Source organism: Athalia rosae, chromosome 2 (genome assembly GCF_917208135.1).
Source record: "Athalia rosae chromosome 2, iyAthRosa1.1, whole genome shotgun sequence".
Lineage (NCBI taxonomy): Eukaryota > Metazoa > Arthropoda > Insecta > Hymenoptera > Athaliidae > Athalia > Athalia rosae.
The window spans coordinates 3,116,679-3,138,565 of NC_064027.1; the positions used below are offsets into that span (position 1 = coordinate 3,116,679).

A 21,887-nucleotide genomic window follows, 5' to 3' on the forward strand; every position below is an offset into this window, starting at 1 on the left:
TATTCTTTACCGACATGGCTAGATTAGCTTTTTTTCGCCCACAATTTGCATGGAAACAGATACAATTAAAATAACGACCAGCTCCAATATGAGTCAATTTGAATTCTTAGATCAAAAATCCTGATTCAAAAATTGAAGAATTTCTGGTTCTCTTGTGTCGAATTTTCCAAAGTATATAAAATCTTGAAATCGTGACTTCTGGAGTCACGAATTCCGATCATCTCTTTCTTTGACAATCGATATAGATATGATGACCTGTAAATTTGAGACCTTTGGCACCATTTTTCAAGGTACATGAATGTGGAACTGGGTTATTAGATTATTGTTGCAATTTTTTAATAGTATTCTGTCAAATTTAATGAGCAAATTATTATTTACAATTATACCTATAATTGAATTGGAAATGGGCTACGAATATACACCTATCTATGAACATCTATAATACAATTTTATAGGGCTTAATTATATCTCCTCTTTTTTACTACCATAAGACGTGCATCAAAATACAGTATTGTAAACAATATCGACGTCGGTATTAATGATCGAATCGATTTGCTGTGACGTGTGGATTAGATTGACATAGCTGTTGTGGCCATTCCTCTCTACGTCAACGAAGGAACTGGAAACATCATTCCTAACGATGATTTTGACCTTTGCGACTGTATGATTTCCTGATGAATTATTAGAATCAGCGTTGTTCGCGGTCCCATTCTCGCAGATCTCTGCATATATGTCTTCCGTTTTCGCCCTCGTCAGATCTGGCGATGTCGTTGGCAGTACCAGGCTGTCTCTGACCCGGGCATAATTTGGTTGAAGCTCCACCCGTGGGGGTTGTCGCGTTTCCAGGACCCCAGAGGACACCGACCTCTGAACGGGTTGCTTTATTCCTTTACTATAATTATTGCTGGGTGATATGGCGTCTGGTTCTAGACTCGCGTATTTTTCCCCCGTAGACCGCATCGCCACTTCCGGTCGTACGGCAAATGTGAAAGATGCGGATTTCTTCGCCGGATTACGGCTTCTGTTACTCTGAGTGAGCCTCGTGATTTTTTCAAGGAATCCACCCCCGCTGCTGGTTTGCCTGGTTTGACTTCGCTCTCGGATCGCTGTCTTTTTTAGATTTTCAAGGCCATCTCGGAGACTTCGTAAAATCGGCTTGGCTTCCGGCTTTGGTTTGATTTCCTTCAAGTTCAACTCTTTCTCAGGGGTGCTTTTCGGATGCCACGTCTGCGGCGCAACCCTAGGTTCAGTCGCACGGTCGCCCAATGTCCTGCTGTTGAAGCAGACCGTTAATATCGTATCTCGGGAAAATATCAATTCGATCGTTGGATCGCGATAAACTATTTGACGTTCGTTATATCGCTTCGAGTCTTGTATACTCACCAGCAGGCGGCGAGCAATCTTTGAAGCTTCGGAGAAGCCAGAAGCCGAGCCTCCGAAGGATATCCAAGTCGAGCTCGTCTGACCCTCGGGGCGCCAGGTCCGGACACCACAAGCTCAAGCATTTCCGGGTCATGTACCGGCCTCTCCGGTACGATGCAGCCCAGAACGATAGATCCTCTGGTAGCGGTCTCGAGCTGCATGAGTCCCGCGTATTCGCGAGGTAGGGGAACCGGCAGAGGTCCAGCCACCAGTCTGACCTGCGGGGACGTAAAAATTAAAAACCGTTCAACGTCGTCCGTAATACAGGTATGTGTGCAATCGCCTCTAACCATCTTTTACATAACTGCGGCATACCTTGAGTGGCAGATCCCTCTTTGCGAGATGATGCACCTTGTAAAGTACGGCGTCGCAGTCAGCGTCCGAACTCCCACTGGTACAAGTCGCGTAAAATTCTCCCCTCGCTGAGAGCGGGGCAAAAATTTCGCGACCGTGAGAATCCAGACACTGAGCGTACTGATCCCTTTCCGAAGACCCTTTCACGCCGTTGATTCCGAATGTCAAGGGGTACCGCCTCGTGTCTTGAAAAACTGCAACCAACCGCAGAACTTCGCCAGCGCGGACCGTTGTCTTCGTATAGTGAGCGCGGAGGTTTCCATTTTCTGCGAACAGGCGAAATTTGAGCAGCTTTTTTATTAATTTTCCTCTTTTAAGTCAATCCTAAAAATCTTCAACCCCGTAAATGATCAGTTTTCGAACAGTGCTGGAGATTTATACGAATCTGTAGTTGAAAATGCAAAACCCGCTGACCACATTTTAAATTAGCGTCACGTTCTGGTCAATCCGCACGTGCACGTGTTTGCGCCTCACGTGTCGACCGTTTCTCATTTATACGATGATCACTGACGTCGCTTTGCTCGGGGTGCGGTTTGTACAAAACTCGGGCACGCAAACCGTACGGAGTATTTGCGTTACACCAGTCGGCCGAAACTGGCGACTCGCATTTTACAGCGCGACATAGGAGTAGAGAAATAAGGTTCGTAGCTGAAGTTTTGCAATCGCAGTTGAATGAAATATGCGACGAATCGTCGATCAGATCTAGAGAAAATTTACGATTTGACGAGTGCGAGTCTCTTCATCGTGGAATTACACGTACCATATCGAGTGTATCGCGAACGATACCTTGACGATGATTTGCAAGTGACGTTACGTTATCCCAAGTGGGTTGTATGGATATGCGAATATTTTCCGTGTCACGGGCAACCGCTTTCCAACGCGCCGTACCCGCAACGACATGATGAAGATACAGCTCATTTGATTTTTTTTTTTCTTCAATTCTCCGCTTCGGTGCACGCCTGCACTTTTCAAGGTAATCATTATACATATATTCCCTAATAGCACCTCGATGAAAAAGGAGAGAACGTTCGACGTACTTCGTGCGTTAAATTATCTTGCGTCGGATTTTTTTCGCAGACTCGAGCAACCATTCGAATAATTCTTACTTACCCATTTTTGAGTGAGTCAGGGTGTACGCCCTCAGCGGTGAGGTCAAAAGAAACGCTGGCACACCCGCCCTCACTAAAGTTTCCACTCTTCGATAGACTCTCGCACTGCCAGCCATATTACTGCCGGATACAACGGAGAACCATCCTGCAACATTGGAATAGCTGAATTAACAATTGGTCGCGGTTTAATTAATGATTTTTACAATGGTCGAGTTTCATTTATCCCGACCACCCGCAACACCTCGTGCAGCAGCTTCGTTATTAGTATAGGTGGAAAGATGCTATGATTACGATCTTGAATATTGTGTACGTACACGTACGATTTTACAGGGAGAAAATAACACAGGAACGAGCTTATGCTATAGTAAAGAGAGAAAGGAATACGAAGAATAAGAAGAAGACTGTTTGATATTAATTTGCCGTTAGCGGATGAAAAGTGGTCTCTCTATAGCTATACCGTACCGTATCGTACAGTTGTATTACGACTTGTTAACTAAACTCGAATGAGAACTTTCCCACGATATTTCATACGCCTAAATCAGCTTCCATTCGCATACGTACAGGTGTGATACACCCGTTCGGTTGCGTGAATTCAAGTTCACACCTTCATTTTGGGCTAATACAGCTATACATCCCATCATAGCCGCGTATCGTCTCTTCCCAACGAGCATTCGAATGAAATTTTCATCAGAAGAATAACGCCTCTTCAAAGAGCAGTCACGCGGTAAATATGTTAAGGTGCGTCGATTCGTTTTAATAAAAATAAAGTTTTTCAAACTTGTGATTAATCCGAGAAAATTGCAACGGTTTTGCATATAAACTATTTTCTTTCGAGTTCATATACTTTTTGTTTGTACACGTTACACGCGGATATTCCGAGATAATTTACTTCCTCGGTACTATAATTCGTACTGAATAATGCAGACTTGTTAAATTGAGAGGTCGATAATATCCTTGACCGAGCATCGAGCGTCCATGAGATGAGTTACCGATCCTCGGCTATTATCGGATGTTGTCTAGGCGTGTAATATCCATAGGAGCGTAGGAGCCCAGGGGATATTCAACTCAAGGAATGGGATAAGATCGGGTGTAAGATTTATATAGATTATGCTAATGAAAGTCGATGGTGTCCGGCGATATTGGCCTCATATGAGTTTCTACCAGATAATCTCTTCATCCCAAGGGCGAATAGGGCGTTTACTCCAAATACTAATTACCGGGCAGATTATGCCGGACCTTCCAGGTTAACAACATATTTTCCCTTGACACTCAACTTTGACATCGCGGTAATTACGGTTGACGTAATTTATCGATTCCAGACTTTTGAGTGCCCTGAGCGCGTATAACCGGACTATAGCGCGTTACGTGTGTACGTTTACCGTCGTAGACGCGATAGTTCCAGGCGCGGTGATCCGATGCAAGTTTAATACACGCTGAGGTATATCGGCACAAAATGTGTGTACACAGGAGAGAACGTGAGGCTCGTTTCGCTACCGCAGGTACGCAGGGTACACCAACTCATACCGAAGAATGAAAGGGTTTAAAATAGTAAGAAACATTTTAATTTATTATCCGTCTAATTGAGACACGCCCCACATTCCCTTCGTATACCTCGTATGAACAGTTCGATCAGTTCGGGTAGTCAAATGTATTGAATAATTTCTCACACACCGTAAGTTAGAAACGGGTTGATTCGGACCCGACGCAAGTCGATATACCTATACGTATACCTATCGGTGTACACGGTACAAACAGCTCGTAAACTTCGGTTGTAAAATAATTGCAGTTATTATGGCCTTATAGCTGATTGTACCGCTATAATGTAATTAAGTTTTAATTCAACTGGTACATAGAAAATAGTTACTTCTTTCAGTAGCAGCAACGAGAAGAAAAGAGACGTTGGCTCGGACCGACGACGGGGAAGAATAAGGTGTTGAAGAAGGTCGTTTCTCGTTACTCTTCTAATTACAAAAATAAGTCCTATACAGCTATAAATTCATCGCAACGACCCGATCGGTTTCTCTTGCCAATATCGAGTAACATTCTCCCGTACGCCTGATATAGTTTCTCCATTCATTGTCAGGCTCTTAGAAATTCACACACCTTTAATTCAATGATTTCACGCCGTGAACTTGGTAATAATTCGGGCGTGATCGTCGAACGGTTCATCGAAAATAGCGTGTGTCGGACGTGGTCTGTTACAGCCGCTTTTGTGCCCGGAGGAAAAGCAATAATTCGTTCGAAGATCCCAAAGATTTTGGCAACGGGACATATAATACAGCGTCGCGTCGAAATAACAAAGGTGAAGTGAGGAACAAAATAATAATAACGATAATAACGATAATAATGATAATATTATAGCCACGTAATCAGCCGGGTGAAAGATATCGGACCGCGATATGAATCTCCGGTGCAGGTTTTTTCGCCACGCCACTTTTTATTTTTACATCACATGAACCGTTCTTTATTTTTCGCCAAAGACGCGAGCCGGTGTGTATAGGTATCACGCATCGAAAATGGCTTTAGCTAGCTGCCTCCTGCAGTCGATCCAAAGAACGGAGCGGAGACGGAATATAAGGAGCGTCAAAGATGCCGCCGCCACTTCCAGCGCTCAGCTCTGAAAGATTGTCGATTTTAATCGGAGATTGCTGAGCGAATTTTTCGGGCTGATCGGAATTGAATGTAAAAAACGAACGCGAGGAATGTGTATAAAAGGAGGAGGTGAAAAATTTTCTAGAGAACCCGCGTAATTTATGACTTCCACTTTGTCGGTTCGATTCGGAAGCGGGCAGTCGACGCTTTGCGAACGTTGAAGCGTTACCGAAACGGATGATGTAAATCCGACTCTATAACGTCAATGAGTTAATTACGGTCTTTCAGCGAACCTTTTATGCTCCTAGATCGGTGTAATTATACGTGTCTCATCGAAATTAATCTTACCGTTAGCACTAAACACGCACACGACATACGCGAAACGGACGCGCGGCGGCTCTTTTTGCCTCTGAAACATATAACGAAGAGAATCGCAAAAAATTGACTCCCGGAGGTAGTTAATAATAATTATTTAATGAAACGCAATATACGCCGATGGAATTCAAAATGCAATTCGGCCATACACAATTACATCCGCTGAGTCTGAAAAGGGTGCGGCCCGCGGGGGAATCGCGTCGCGGGAATTTTCGCGGAGGGCATCGTACGGGGCTGCAGGGGTCAGCCGAACCGGGTCCCTTCCTTCCTCCCATCTTGGGACTGGAAAAAATCGATTGCCTGAGTCGCCTTGGTCGTACGCTGCCCCCGCACCGCCGTTCTCCGCACCTTATTATTCTCGACGGATATAATCCGCCTGGGGCATCATTGTCTTACGGTCCTTCTCATTCTTCCTTTTTTCCTCTCGTCCTGCCCTTCGCTCCACCTGCATCTCGTCTCTTTATCCGACCCGCGGCGGCAGCTCGCGCGGTCCTCGCGATCCTTGTTACGTCATCGGTAACGGAGTTTTGTGTTCGATGACGTTAGTTAATACCCAGCCTCGTATCGCACCGTTCGCCCTGACCGAATATTCACGCTCGCGATCCCGTGAAATTCGGCACTGTTACGTAACGCGTGGGTTGTGCGAGGAGGCACAATGGTGGACGGAGCCGGATCGACGCCGCGAGCGATTTTTCTGGGGGGACGAACGAGATCGGGGAACGAATTCGATTTTACATGGGGAACGGCACAATTTTGCGATCGGTGAAATACGACTCGGCTGCGGGTAATTTCGTAATATTCGTTGGGTGTGTATGGGTGTGTATCTCTCTACTTTCCATTTCTATGCACATCCGACATCGTTATAATGCAGCCGAATGCGTTAAGTAGTGTAATTATATTGCGACTTGCGGCGTATCCGTTGGAAAATCTAATGAAAATAAAGGTGAACAACGAGCGAGCGAACGAACCTTATTAATATACTTGCTATTATATACATTAGATTAAAACGGTTCGTTGCTATTTTCTTGCACAGCTTTTCTATGAATATAATGCTCATTCCGTAATCTCTAATTACATATGATCATTGATCTAATCACCGGCCAATTATACGAGCTACGCGGGTGATAATAATTATGTTCTCACGTTTTCTCGAGCAAATATGGAAGAGAAGACTGCACGAAAATAAATAAATAAGTATATGCGTCCGAAGGGGATAACGGATATACGCATTCGCATCGAAGACGAGACGAAAATTTGTCGTCCGTCGCCCCGCCGCCGATTGGAAGCGTCGCAAAAATGGTTTCGGAATACTCGTACACGTCGCCCGGAGAGCCCCGACGCGTGAAACTATTCCGATAATAATCGGGCTGGCGACGTGATCTCCGCTCATGCGGCGGGGTGGCACTCGATACTTTTTAGGGACTGGACCGCGGACAGCGTTTTCGCATTGCGCAGCGACATTCTTAAATCAATTAGCGGGAGAGCCAAAGAACCAGGCGACCTTCGATGATCACACCGCGGCCACGCCTTCTGCGAAGTGTTCAGACCTGCAAGGTCTTGGGAGTCCTGAAGGTAATTTTGTAGATCGTTTTTATCCGAGAGCTAAACCCCCTTAAGGATATAATATCATCGTTCTCCATTCGGCTCGTTCATAGAATCGAATTCTCGGCAAACCTGGACCACGGACGGTTGTATTCATTTTTTTCAAATTCCATCGCCGCACGGCCTACAAAGTCGTCCCGAAAGGATAAGGGTTGTTTTTCTCTTTTCTTTATTAATTTTTTCCCTTCAACATTCGCTAAACGATTTGCGATATGTGAGAATAATTTTTCGAGAAAAACGAGCCTGTTATACGTGACTGCGGTAAGAATCGGTGGATCGTCGAAGCGATATAAAAGTTTTTTCTATCGTCCGGCTTAATTGACCTTTTATCAATATCATCGGGAAAGATTAATTTTTTTACCCGTTTCACGTACGTCACTGGAAACCCGCACGAACGCTCGAGCGACATGTTTTTCGAAAAACTAGACACGGGATGTCTAGCGCCATTAGAAGCAACTTGTTGTTGTATTAATTAGCAATAAGCCAATAACTTGCGGTTACAAATAGTGTATATACGAGTCAGAAGCGCAGCGATGCATTTCTATACGCTGAAACGAATCGAGCGCGTAGAGAAAACGAGACCGAGTACACGTATCATTGATTTACGAATTTATCGATCTTCCATCGATCATTATTCTGCGTGACGTGACGCCGTAATTTATGGCATCATTATTTAAACGTATCGCTCAAGTCACGAAGCAACACGATGCGATTGCGCCTACCATTTTCTCTCCACACGTTCGACATACTGTAATACGTACATACGAGCCCGGGTAATTCTTCAAATATAAATTGCGCGGTTCGAGCAAAGGCAATTCATACAGTGTGTATAGGTATGTCCAGCGTCATCGATATACCGGTATACAACGCCCTTTCGTTTTTTCTTTCCATATGAAATTTAACAGCTAAAAATACCCGTCTGTACGTACGTATGCACAATTTGATAAATAGACCGCGGCGAAAACATGTTCCGGTAATATAATTTCACTTGTAACCTTGTAACTCTCGAAAAACTTTTTCTGGCTAGCACTTATTATTTTTAACCGATGGTAACAAACGAGTCCTCTCAAACTGGATACCATTACACGCTATTAATATGGATATCTCGTAACTCGAATAGGCGATCACCATATTTCAGATGTTCCTCGCACCGTGAGTCTAAAATCTAATGAGACTAGAAAATGTGTCTAGAAAATTCGGAGCGCCCGTCGGCCAATACAGAGGCTATTATAGAATCACCTCAAATTTTCGGGTGTCTCAAATTTTCCCCCATTGAAACTCCTCGGTTTTTTCTCCCAGAAATTTTACCTGAGCACGTGCCAGTTTGTTGTTGTTGTTGTTGTATTTTTTTTTTTTTCTTCCTCCTAACCGATGATGCTCGTAAATTCTAGCCGCCCCTTTCTCTCGTCACCCCCATGCTGAAGCGGCGGCTCTCGTACACCTGGAGGCTCACGGAATGGTGAACACCTTGGCAGGGTCGATACATCTTTTCCTTTCTCAGCTATGATGAGGTACGTATGGTACGTGTGTACAGAATAGATGTACAGTTGTGAAATTGACACTGCAGGGCTAAGCGGTTGTACGTATAGGATGTATCGTATATGTAGTAAACGAACAGCTGGGGAAATGCGTAGAAAGGCGGGAATAAAACGAACGATTGATATTCTGCGCCTCTGGTGATGCGTGTGTGTGTTGAAATTAAAAAATTTACCGTAAGAAGAGATCGAGCGACTTAATTGACAGAGGGGGGGGGGGGGGGGGTTCGGGATGCCTACGATCATGTGTTATATATCAATTTACATATATGCTAATTGACAAGCGGCAATTATAAAACGGTGAACGGGGAACGCGGGGTGATACAAGTGCTAGCAAATCAATTACAATTACATTATCCTTAATAAATACTCGTTCGTGCTGCACACCGTTGCGGCGGGACTATATCTTGTGCGTATACGTATCCCGCTTATATTGCGGTAATTTCTAAATTGATTTCACTTATATTTATGCCTCTTCGCAAGAAACACACGTGGCGCACCGCGCATACATACGAACGTTACGTTTGAACACGTAAACTATACAATAGCGGCAGCGGCAGCGGCAGCAGCAGCAGCAGCAGTTGTAAAGGCCGACGTAATAAGTAATACGCGTGAGGTATTCGCGGTCACGACTCCAAAGATCCCGACGGGGATTTTTATGGGGGTCGAGGAGGCGAGAGCGGTGCGGGTGACTCGCCGGCGAAGTATAAGGGTCACCTGGAGGACAGATGGCCGGTGGTGCGAGGGATGCTCGGTAGCTCCGAGGCGCAGCGCCCAGGTGCGGGGTTTGCTTTATAGCCTTCGAACGGGAGACCCTATGAAAGAAATTAATCCCGTTTCGAATGTTACGGAATGTCCCCCGCGGAGGATAAATGGGGTTCGAGTGGGTATTTGAAAATTTCTCAGCAACGAAGCGGCGGTAGTCCGAAGAGCGTAATTTTCTATTTATTTCGTAGACTGAAATAGAGAGAAAATTCCGACTATCGACGTTATTAATGCGAATTTATATCGGTTACCGAGATCTGAACGTCGCGTAATTCTTGTTATATAGAAGTACCAATATCTTGTGGTACCCATATAATATAATATTAGTTCGGTGCGAAGTCAACCGTGAAAGTGCTGTTCTGAGTCCGGCGCGCGTGCTTTATGTAGTCAACTAACCATGCAGGTATTATACTCGGATTGGAGAATCGTTATTCACGCGATATTGATACGATGAGAAAAAAGCGATCTCAATACGCTCGTTCGCGTATGGGTATACCTACACTCGTGCGAATGGATCGGGGCGAGTCGCCTTTCCGCTCTTCTATTCCGGAGCTGGAGTAGCTAGAATTCAATAAATCGACGGAATTTCACTTTATCGCTGCAATTTAACTGCGGCACGTACGACGGTCTACCGGTTCGTTTGTATGTAACGATGTGCGCGGGGCCGTATATGCAAAAGTTGAACGTGTAACTATAGTGAGATAATATAAACGACTTCGGCAACGATCCAATCAAGGGTACAACGCGCGCGCGCGCTCCTCACCTTTTATTCGTTCGGAGAAATTGAACGTTATCGAATTAATGTAATAAATCGATGAACGAACGATAAAAATGTTCCCACCCATCGATAATGTCTCAATTTCCTTGTCGACGAAAAAACGAAAAATCGACGACGACCACTCGGTCGTTTCAAAATACTACTCAAAATAAATTAGATCGCACGCGAAAATGGTATTCCATGGATTTTTGGTCGATCGGTAAAATATCGTTTGCTCCAAAGCGTCCGACCCAATAGGAACGTATTCTCGATGATTGAGACGACATCTTTCCATTTCGATGGCTTCGACTCGTTAAATTAAGTCATTCGACGTAAAGGCAGTGGGTCACGGAATTCTGAATTATTTTTTACACGCAACCGCGACGCGCGTCTGATTCAAGTATGTGAGCTCGCTAGTTGTAAACAGGAAACGATTTCATTCATCGTCCAAATTCTAGCTGCAGGTCGAATTCCTCTCCAGATGAAACGGGTTATTGAACTTGTATTAATCATTGAGCTATTGCGTCACGGTAATTAGTCGATGCCTAATCGACTTGTAGACCTGTCAACGGAAGTCGACGTCGTCTGACCGAGCCGGGGGGTTCGCCCGACGTATTTTGCATTTTCTTGCTTTTCATTTGAAGGATCTCAGCGAGGTTTCAACATCAACCGAGGTCGTTAATCCCGCGCCGTGTAGTCGTGGGCCTTAAGCCCCCCTGGTAAGTCGGTCTAAGCCGAAGCTACGATATTTCTGGTATCGCATGTAACATGTGTCCAGGTGTAACGTTCGTTTGAATAATTCAACCGTTCCGATCGGACAAAGCTCAGACATCCGTTACACGAGAAGTCACATAAAGAATTTTCTCCAATATTTATGGAAACCTGCTCGAAATCATAGTCCTTTGTCCTTTCATCTTTTCATCGTAGGAGGGAAACGAAAAACATGGTGATTCGAAACAGAAATTATAATTCGATGTCAATTCATTTGTTGCCACACGGCTGATGCAGATGCGAATCGTTCAGCAGGTTTGGAAATATTATTATAAAACCAATCGATATGTCTTATAATTTTTATGCTCCCACCAGCGAATAATTGATGATTACTTCATCGATTGCATGAGTAGATGATTTAAGCTTTCAGATTTGGATTCCTGAGACGATTATATGTGAGATTACTCTTGAAGAACGAACAAACAATTCGATTTTTGGGCCAAAAGTAAAGTAGTTAAGAAATTGATTGTATTACACTTTTCTTATGTATTTTGACCTCAGAAATCCGAATCTGAAAAAAAATTGATCTATCTGTGAAATTGACCGAGTTATCGCCAATTTTCAGCTTTTTGAGGTCAAAAATGAAAAATTGATTTTTTAGTCTATCCTAGTGTAATTTGAGCTCAGGAATCCGAATCCGAAACAAAAATTGATCTATCTTCAAAAATGACCGAGTTATTCCCATTTTTTCGCATTTTTTACCATAAAAATGGAGATATCTCGAAGGGAAAAAATCGTAGCTCAATTTGGACAACGGCATCGTGTTCCTGAGGTCAAAATACATAAGAAAAGTGCCACACGATCAATTTTGAAAAATAAAAATTTTTGGCCAAAATTTGAAAAAATCGTAAGGGGTACCCCTTGGAAAAATCTCAAATTTTGACCGAAAATTTTTATTTTTCAAAATTGATCGTATGGCACTTTTCTTATGTAATTTGACCTCAGGAACACGAATCCGTTGTCCAAATTGAGCTACGATTTTTTCCCTTTGAGATATCTCCATTTTTATGGTAAAAAATGCGAAAAAATGGGAATAACTCGGTCATTTTTGCAGATAGATCAAATTTTCTTTCGGATTCGTATTCCTGAGCTCAAATTACATTAATATAGACTAAGAAATCAATTTTTTATTTTTGACCCCAAAAAGGTGAAAATTGGCGATAACTCGGTCAATTTTAGAGATGGATCAATTTTCCTTTCAGATTCGGATTCCTGAGATCAAAATACGTAAGAAAAGTGTAATACAATCAATTTTTAAACTACTTTACTTTTGGCCCAAAAATCGAATTGTTTGTTCGTTCTTCAAGAGTAATCTCACATATAATCAGCTCAGGAATCCAAATCTGAAAGCCAAAATCATCAACTCTACAATATTGTTATTATAATCTGAATATTGAAAATCTCCTCCCTTGCATTCGTTTTTGGTACAAGATTTTTTTATTCACATAGAGGGATTGTACAACGGGCGTAGAGAGCCAAGTCGAAGAAGTTCGTTGGCTGCGATCTTCCTTTAAAGCGTAGAGCATCGGGTGTTTCGTTATCTTCCGACCATATTTCCAATTATCGGCTGTAACATTGAAACAGCTTACTTACCGTGCGTTATAGTCGTACCCATAAATCGAACGGGGATGCTTCCTATGCACGAACCAGAACCATATTTCACCCGAGATACAAGTCGCTGGCGATGTATACCTTATGGTTACGTTGGGTATAGTATACGCGCGTATTATAGGAGGGAGGTACGCGGTTACGGTCACGCATCGATCTGACCTCTGAGACGACCTCTGGGCGCCTCTCCGACTCGCTAATAGGTTGCGGTGTGTACAACTACGTGCGATACAGCAAGGTATACATAACGCGCGCGGATCGTACGGACATCCGGAATTCCCTAGTGACGACGCGCAGAGTCCAACTATTAAGATCTTCTTCCTTTCGCCTTTCGCCTTCCGCGCGGCATCGGGCAGAACCTTCTCTGAATCAACCGGTTGGATGTGTACCACTCACCGTTGTACCGGGTAGGATATCTCGGCGGGCACGCGTCACCGACGTAGATCGTAGAACGTAGATCATAGATCATAGGCGCTCGCAGGACAGCGGACGCAACTCACCTTCCACCAGACGATCTCTCTCTCTCTCTCTCTCTCTCTCTCTCTCTCTCTCGCTCTCTCGCTCTCTTTCTATTTTTCCCGCTTCTTCTTTCGCCTATCTCGTTCGTATACAACCGCGCGTTTATTTCTCCGCTTCATATCTACGCTCTGAGTCACGACGCGCCTCGCGAGTGCGAAGCTAGGTACGTACCTCCTTTTTTTTTGTTTCGGTCTACGATAAATGTCAGTTTTCTGAAAATTAGCCTCCCACGATATTATCGTAGCAGCTTATGGTATACGCGACGATTTCGTGCGCTCGCCGTTCTCCGTTGTTTGTACAGTCGTCATTTTACGTACATACATACGCGGTATATGTAGGTAGATATATACACAGGGCAAATACGAAACGATACCGAGGGAATTATTACAAGTTATAGTTCGATCGGGCTGTACGATAGTAAGTAATTTTACGAACTGAATTCGTGTATTTATACGGAGGCGGAAACGTCGGTTGAATGCAGAGCAGAGTCTTGATTGCCGATTACATCCTCGGTTTGCATCGAGTCCGACATTCCTGCGGTCAGAGTGATCGAGCTTTACAAACATAGTGCGCTCGATAATATACAATTACCGGCCATATAAATGCGGCGGAGAGGGATTGCCTACTGCGCGAGTACGTGAATAAACACGGACGAATCGAAGATCATTGTAAAGAAGAAGAAGAAGAGGAAGAAGAAGAAGAGGAATCGTTGAAGGATCGATGATCGATCTCGGGGTCGGGGTTCGCGGTTGACCCTATGCCCTTGGCGCGATTATTAGGCTGCCCCCGCTCGTTTGTTTCTCAATAAACTCCGTTACGTAGCCGATCGGTCGATCGGTCGGTCGGTCGATCGATCGGACGGTGTCGGTGTCGGCGGAGGTTCGCTTCTCCTGTGTTATTACGCGTTTAGAAAACACGCGAGAAGAAATTGTCGACGTAATTCATCGCGAAGGGGGATATCTTACACGGGTATATTTACTATAAACCGCTACTATGTACTCTGCGATTCGCCACGTCGGGTTTCCCCCCCTTCCCCCCCCCCCCCTCCTCCACCGGTCGTCCCCTGCGTGAATATCCGCACCGTTAGAATCGGCTTTGTCCCGTGGGGCTCGGACGACTCGAAAATCACTTTCCGAAGGTCAAGGAAAAAGTCGGTACCGTCCACTCCATTGTTCATTCAATTCTCCGCTACGCATCTAATCCGACCGTGAAATCGATCGGCTTTATTCGCGTGGCACCGCGCGGAGAGTTCAACGCTGGATGTGGAAGACAGTTTCTAATCGCGGTTACGAAGCGACGACGATTACTTTTTACGGTGAGACGGAATCGAATACCGCCGAGTTTTTTTTTCTTTTTTTTTCACTTCTATTTCTCATTCGCATCGGCAACTACGTAATGTACAGAAAAAGGAACAAGGGTAATGTGGAAAAAAAATGGAGGAAAAATTACCGTATATCACCCGACCATCGACCGTTACACAGTCTCTCGTGGTAGTTTCATTCGTTCGGCCCGGGTTTATCCGGAACGGAGAGTAGGCGTGAGACCGGATCGTTTCAAACGTTGCTACGTTTATCAAACATTGGGCAATAATTTTCCGTCTATATCCGTCCAACAATAGGTACGGTCGGAGTGCGTAGTATATTTGCGATACTGCGACTCTCGCGTGAGATTTTTGAATACGCCGTAAGACGGCGATTTAGAAAATTAATAATTTCACGTCATGAGAATGTGAGACGTTAGCGCGAGGGCTCCGTATGCAGCCGATAAATTACACGTTACAGCTGCGACTCGCTCGTTATTTAATACGCAGAAATTTTTCTTACCCCCTTCATCGCACCGGATGTTTCCATCCATTGTCTCCTTAAATCAACAAGAGACACGTGATTATTCAGAGATCGACTTTTTGCCACCAATTATATCTTTCGTAATGTTGGCACAATTGCATCGCGCTAGCTTGCTGGGAACGTAATTTCAGCTCGCGTTTCCGGAATTTTTCAAATCTAGGTGGGATTTCATCAGATAGGCGAACACCGGAGCTTTCGTGTCTTTCATGCGCAGCCGCGATCGTACGTACGTACGAAATAACAGTGCGAACGAATATAACTTGTACGAGAGATACGATAAAACTAATTGTAATGTGCGTACCGCGTCCACGCGTTTGCATTTTATACTCGTGCATACATAATTACCGAGCACACTACGCAGCGACGCACAATATACGTACAACCGAGATGCAGGGATGCTAAGTGGTGAAGGTGTTAATAGCACGCGCCCACGTGGCACACGCCACGAGTGAGTACTTCGGTTTACGATGTTCACCGCGAAACGTACATTTTCCATTAGCGATATAGCGATTCAATTCGCATCGACGGCGTGGCGTTCGACAAACGACGCAAAACTCGCCGCGATTTGACTCCGTTGATCGTTCAATCGAACCGAATCCGATCAACAGAAATAACGCGGAATTGCGACACCCTGGATATTCTCGAAAGCGAATCACGCCGTTTATTACGAAGAATTTTTGTGTAGCCATAGCTGAAATTAGTCATTCGGGAAAATGTGTTTTTCTCACCGCCTCATTGACTCAGATTGGGAAACCCGTAGAGCGCAAGAGATAACAGGAAAGTAATTTGTTATATGTGTAGACGGTTACGAGAAACGATTAGCCAAAACTCACCTGGATAGCCTTCGGGGATGACGATTTCTGGTCCTAACTTGACGTCGTGTCGGTAACGATGCATCAGTAAAGTAGCCGTGACCCTGAGTGATCTCGGTTGTTGCTTGTACAGTAGAACTGGTCTGCCTCCGGTGCCCTCCAGGCGCACAACCCTCGGCAGGGAGAATCTGTCCAGAAATTCCCTCAGGGGCATAAAACCACCCGAGTTCGTTTCGGCCGTTGCTTCCCGCGAGCTCGGCAATGACTTTGGCAGCGAGGTGCCCTCGCCGCTGGAAATCGTCGAGAATTCGCTGTTCGAGGACATCGTTATTTCGTTCCTTCTCGGCTTCATTTCACTTCAGTAAAGCACGGGGTACTTTGATTTCATCGTCTGCCGCGCTCAAGTTCACGAGCGTAGTGACGTTCGCTCGGACTCGGAAGAGATGACCATGCGCCGCGTCCTTTCGCCCGTTAACGCGCTAAACGATTTTTAATTGTCACGATTGTAGCCGGATCCTCGGTGAGTTTTAGAAATTTTGTCACGGTATCCCTCGCGAGTAGCTCGCACGCACGTTTCGCTATCCGTGCGGAAACGTCGACGACTCGTCCGAACAATGGGAAAACAGGTTCGTCGGACACTTTCTTCGGTTACGTCACCGAAAAGACACCGAACAGTTTTACCGTCACCGTTTCTTGCCCGCGAATCCGAATCAATCCCTGGGAATCGGAAGATTTTGCCCGAAGTCACGCGCGCAGACCGTTCACCACTTCACGCCGATCGAGGAGGAGTACCTGAGATCAACCGATGATTTCCACTTTCGAACTTGTGACAGCTCGAGTCGAGACTAGTCAACTATGTCGTCATCTGTATTCACTGAACGATATCTGTTGCCGGAGGCAACGGTACGCAGCGAAGATTACGACCAATGGAAAATAAATAAATTTTATCCAACACCGAAGGCCAAGTTTTCATTCCCGTACGGGGGAATCGATGACTCGTTCACACTGACACAATCCGAACACAATCAGAACTGTATGTATAAGGGGCACCACTTTGATCCGGATATCGCGGAGGTTCCAAAATTCATCTTCGTTCTCACATCTCACAAGTCGAGTTCGGTATTTTTGTTGTAGCGAATCGACGTCGACATCGATGAAGAGAAGTTATCTAAATGCTCGAACTGTTTCTTCCGGATAATTTGCATCCGGGAAAGATTCACGATCCATTCATGGGTGATCGATCGATGAATCAGGATCATTTGTGCGATCGATGCGTCTTGCCGTCGAGGCACTACAAGTAGGCATTCGAATGACCCTTCACGTTCAGAAGCATTTCCTCTCCTTCGACCCTGAGATATCCTCGGTGATTTCGATACGGTTGAATTCGAGTCGCGAATTAATCAGCCTCCTTTTTTCAGGGTATCGCGTCTTTTCTCTAAAATTTAAAGAAAGAAGAACGTTGAGTCTTGATCGAAACAAGAACAATGATAATTTCTTTGTATCTATTCCAAAGTGTTACGATTCTAAAAGTACGGGTGATCGAATGCTTATAGGAAACACAGCTATGTTCTCCGTTTGAGTTAAAAGTTCAGTTTGAAAATACCTAAAATACCGCAATAAATATCCCTTGAGGATCGTTAATATCCGTTGATTTAAAGTACGAGATACTGTAAAGTGATAACGAGTGAGAAATCACGTGAAACTAAGGAGATGCTAAAGTCCCTCCGTTATCTGCCTCGGCGATCCACCAAAACTAATGAAATCTCAACGATACTGAATAATCGATAAATAGTGAAAAAAAAAACGAGCGAGAGCCGAGCTGTCAAACGTAGACGGGGTGTGTCGTACTTTTGGATGAAGATGTGATCGTGGCGGTGGACGCGAAGTCACTGACGCCGGTCATGAGGCGAGTGGCGTGTAAGAGGAGGCCTTCCAGCCTTTGGGGCTCTCCCCTCTGTGCCTCTCAGATTCGCTCTACCCTCCCACCAAACGGGCAAAATATCGCCAACGCCGATGCCTATTCGTAAGGCTATCCTATTGTGTTTCGTTTCTCGTTTCGAATGCTCATCCTACTCGTTCGTCCGACGCGAGGTACGTGTTTTACATGCGATAAGCGGTTTGCGACTCACCTCCGATTCGGATACGCCCGGCGTATATCGACGCGTCGACGATCACCCGGTGTACACATGCAACGATTCAAATTTTCAGATGTATATTTCATGCGTTTTGGCGCAAGTAGCGAGCGTTCGCTAGAACGAATCGCGCCCTAATTATCGGTAATTACGGGCTTAGCGAGCGGAGGTAACGGTTTATCATTGAACCGGTGTTATGAGGTATCGGAGTCGGTGGCTAAGCTTTTTCAACGGAGGTCGATCAGGTGTCGAGAAACCTGGTACTTGTTCGTTAAACGCAATCCACCGAAAGAAGTAACACTTGCCCGCGAAGTTTTGCAAACTGCCGCGGAACACATCTCTCTCTCTCTCTCTCTCTCTCTCTCCCTCCCTAATTGATATTATGATCCGTACGTAATTTCGCGACCATTCCATTTACGGTTGTTATATTTATGGTTGTTAATTCAGAGTCGAGTTTAATTGCCGCAAAATCTTTATTGTGAGAGAAAGGAGTAGCTAATGATCTTCCATATATACTGTTACGCTTTAATCATATCTGCGAAAGAGCATCGGACGTCCACTTTAGCGTTCAATTATCACGATGTGTAAGTTTACATCGCTCGCCATTCGTACGGCGAACTGTGTATTCGGTAGATGAAATTCGCGGGACTCGTTAGGGAAAGTGAAGACCGAGGAGATATAGTTGTATTATATATACGAAGATACCTGTAAAATGGAAATTAAGCTTATAACGTGGAGTGTATCAGTCCAGCTCGGGGGGACCGCTGTACGGGTAACCCCCCCCCGTATAATATTGCGCCGCGTTACGAAACAATAATCTGCACGTAAGATCGTTGAAGGCGCTTTAGCGGCCTTGTCGGACGCGCGATAGTGTCGCAGTAGTTTCGTTAAACAAAACCGCGGCATTCCCACGTTGGCGGATCGCGAAACAGACGAGTGGATTGTCGGCGGAATCATCAGGAGCAGCCAATTGCAGAAACAGCATCGGAGAGGCGCGCTGCGTTCACGCTCGAAGCTGCAAGGACGAGGTCGCCATTTTATATATATATATATATATATATAGTATAAATACGCGAACAATTATTACCGCAGCTCGAGCCGTGCGGCACAGGGTGTGCCTAGCCGCTACCGCAGCTGAGAAAATGGTACGGGGTTCATGGTTCTGCTCAAGATCAAGGAGAAGCAAAACGAACCTGCAACTCGTTATGTCCGTCCTTCGTACCGATGCAACGTCGCAGTGAATACCTGTATAGGTATACACGTTTACGTAAAGGTGTACATGTATATATATATATATATATATATATATATATATACGTATACACTCCGCATCGTATACACAACGTTCGTGCAGATTTTCATCCGAGTGAGAACTCAGTTGGATTCTACCCGTAGATACCGATCGGTATCTCCCGTGGGAATCCTATTAGTTCAAGGAATAGTTCCCATTTTGTCAGCTATACTATAATACGGAATATCGCGAGGACTCGGTTTGTACCGCGTCCAGTGTACCGAGGACTTCTTATTTCTTCGCGTCAACGAAACCAGCTATTCCCCGCACAACGACTCACGAACCAAGACACGTGCGAGCGCACGTATGTATGTATATATATACACACACCTAGTAGACCGGTTCGCTAAATTTCAACTTCATTAAGATATCTCGGCGACCATCGTTACCTCCGTATAACTGACCCCGTACAGCGAGCGGTGCTAATGAATAAAATAATGCATCTGGGCTACGCGTATATGTGTGTCCTCAGGAAAATTACAACAACCGCCTCGTTGGCACATTCGCTCGCGATACATCGAAATCGCATAAGAATGCGCGAGGCGTGCGCCCTAATTGGCAGCTATACCGTCGAACCTTTTTCGTCCGTTCGGAACGACGTCGCGTTCGCGGATTGACGCGCCGCGCGAGTCTTCGAAGGATATCGCTCTTAGCGGCAGAGGAGTAGGAGGCCGATAACGTGCGTGCGTACGTCCGTTCGAAATCCAGAGGTCCGAATTGCGGGCGGAGCGCGCTCATCGAATGACAAAGGAGGGACAAAGAGTCGCGGAGATTACGATTAGCGAGTTCCCGTCGCCGTTGCGCCCGGTGTGGACGGCGTCAAGGACGCCTGGCGGGGTGAACCACCTTTTGTTCCTCATCTTCCAGGAATCGCTTGGCCAGGCGAAGTGGACGACGACCGGTGTATATTCGCTTGAGGAGTTGAGCCCTGCCGGGCAGCTGGACATTAAATAATTCTGTTACGTTCTAACGGCGCTTAACCGGAGTTCAAGCGCTGAACCAAGAGGAAAAATGTACGGCGAGCGGGTTCCGAACGGGTCTAAGCGGTATTCCCTGCAGGACTTGCGGCGGCGTACGACGCGATGCCGAGAGACGACGCTCGCAGAGCCTAACGGACGCCGCTCGGTGAGATCGACGAAAAACGGGCAGAGCTACAGCTGTGGATGTAACCGGGTAATGCGAGCCATTGGCTGGCCGATGGAAAGACTCGGGAAAACCGTAGCTATCCTCGGTGCGCGCATTGTGATCGTTACCATCAGGCGCGAGTGTTAATTACAAGGCGTCGCCGAGCCGAGGGCACTCGATACTCCGATAGGATTTTACTTTTTCGTCGTATTACCGCGTGTCTCCCTGACCATTGCCAATTGTTAGGAGGAGGAGGAGGAGGAGCGGAATGACCGCGGTATTCTATGGCTTATGGATACCGAAGCTGAACGCGACGGGGTGCTGGCTCAGCTTTTCAGTTCTCCGCAAGTAGCGAGAGTTACGAACGAACGATGGACACGCGACGTCGTTTCCGAAGTAGAAAACTGCCGAACGTTCGATTCGCTGCTTTTCGACGGAGCGCCTCGAAAAGTTAGAAACTTCGTCAATTAGATTCGGAAAAGTTCAGGAAGAACTAGTTCGGATGTTGTGTGCAAAGTGCCAGAAACAGATCGAGCCGCGCACACGGTGCAGTTTGCGACTGACGAACCTATACGAGAAACGTGGGGGCGTTGGAAGTCTGCAACTTCTGCAGAGAGTGGAACTAGCGAGAGTTACGGGTGAAGAACGTGGCTTTTATCGGCTTTCCAGGATGCGGAATATATACGGGCGGACTCGAGTCGTGTATACGTTCGTTTGCTGTACATTGCGTAAACCGAAGGTAGAAGGCTGAAACGTTGCTCCTCTCCGCTGCTGCCGCCGCCGCTCCATCCTCCAGACGTAGGCCTTACGCGTGGGTAGAGAGTAGCAAATAATGTGCGAACAATGGCGGTAATAACTCGGGGAGACCCACCGCGAGGATCAAGTCTCTCCCCGCGACTTCGTCGCGTATCTTATCCGCCGCGCGTCCGCGTCGCGCGGGGTCTGTTTAACTTCGCCGGGATAAAGTGGAGGATGCCGATTAGCGCTGCGGAGATACGTCAGCGCCCGACGAGTGGAAAACGGCTACTTCGACCGGGGAGAGCGCGCGATTATCGGAGCGGCGGCGAGGGAAGACGCGATTTCGTCTGAGGCTAAAGTTAGTAGTTTGCTCGGAACGACGAGACGCGGTATTGCGGCTCGTCGCCTTCGCTACTCGTGGGCCTCGCTTGCCTCCAGATGTAATTGCAAGGTACTTGGTATTTTTTATCGTCTCCACCGTCACGTTAAGCGAACACTTCTCATCTTATTGTTGTCTGGTGTTCTCGCCTTTATGG

General features: G+C 45.8%; 1 protein-coding gene and 1 long non-coding RNA gene across 2 annotated transcripts; both read right to left on the bottom strand.

The window, feature by feature from the left end:
- Positions 1 to 96: 96 nt before the first annotated feature.
- On the bottom strand, positions 97 to 16,858 carry LOC105691902. The gene is made up of 5 exons (XM_012410714.3): positions 16,087 to 16,858; positions 2,887 to 3,030; positions 1,738 to 2,042; positions 1,384 to 1,640; positions 97 to 1,273 (listed from the first exon to the last, which is right to left on the bottom strand). The coding sequence occupies exons 1-5, from the start codon at positions 16,415 to 16,417 to the stop codon at positions 499 to 501; spliced, it is 1,812 nt and encodes a 603-aa protein (XP_012266137.3). The 5' UTR covers positions 16,418 to 16,858; the 3' UTR covers positions 97 to 498.
- A 299-nt stretch (positions 16,859 to 17,157) lies between these two features.
- LOC125499793 lies at positions 17,158 to 18,775 on the bottom strand. The gene is made up of 2 exons (XR_007276784.1): positions 17,914 to 18,775; positions 17,158 to 17,500 (listed from the first exon to the last, which is right to left on the bottom strand). It is a non-coding gene; the product is annotated as an uncharacterized LOC125499793 (long non-coding RNA).
- Positions 18,776 to 21,887: the final 3,112 nt, after the last annotated feature.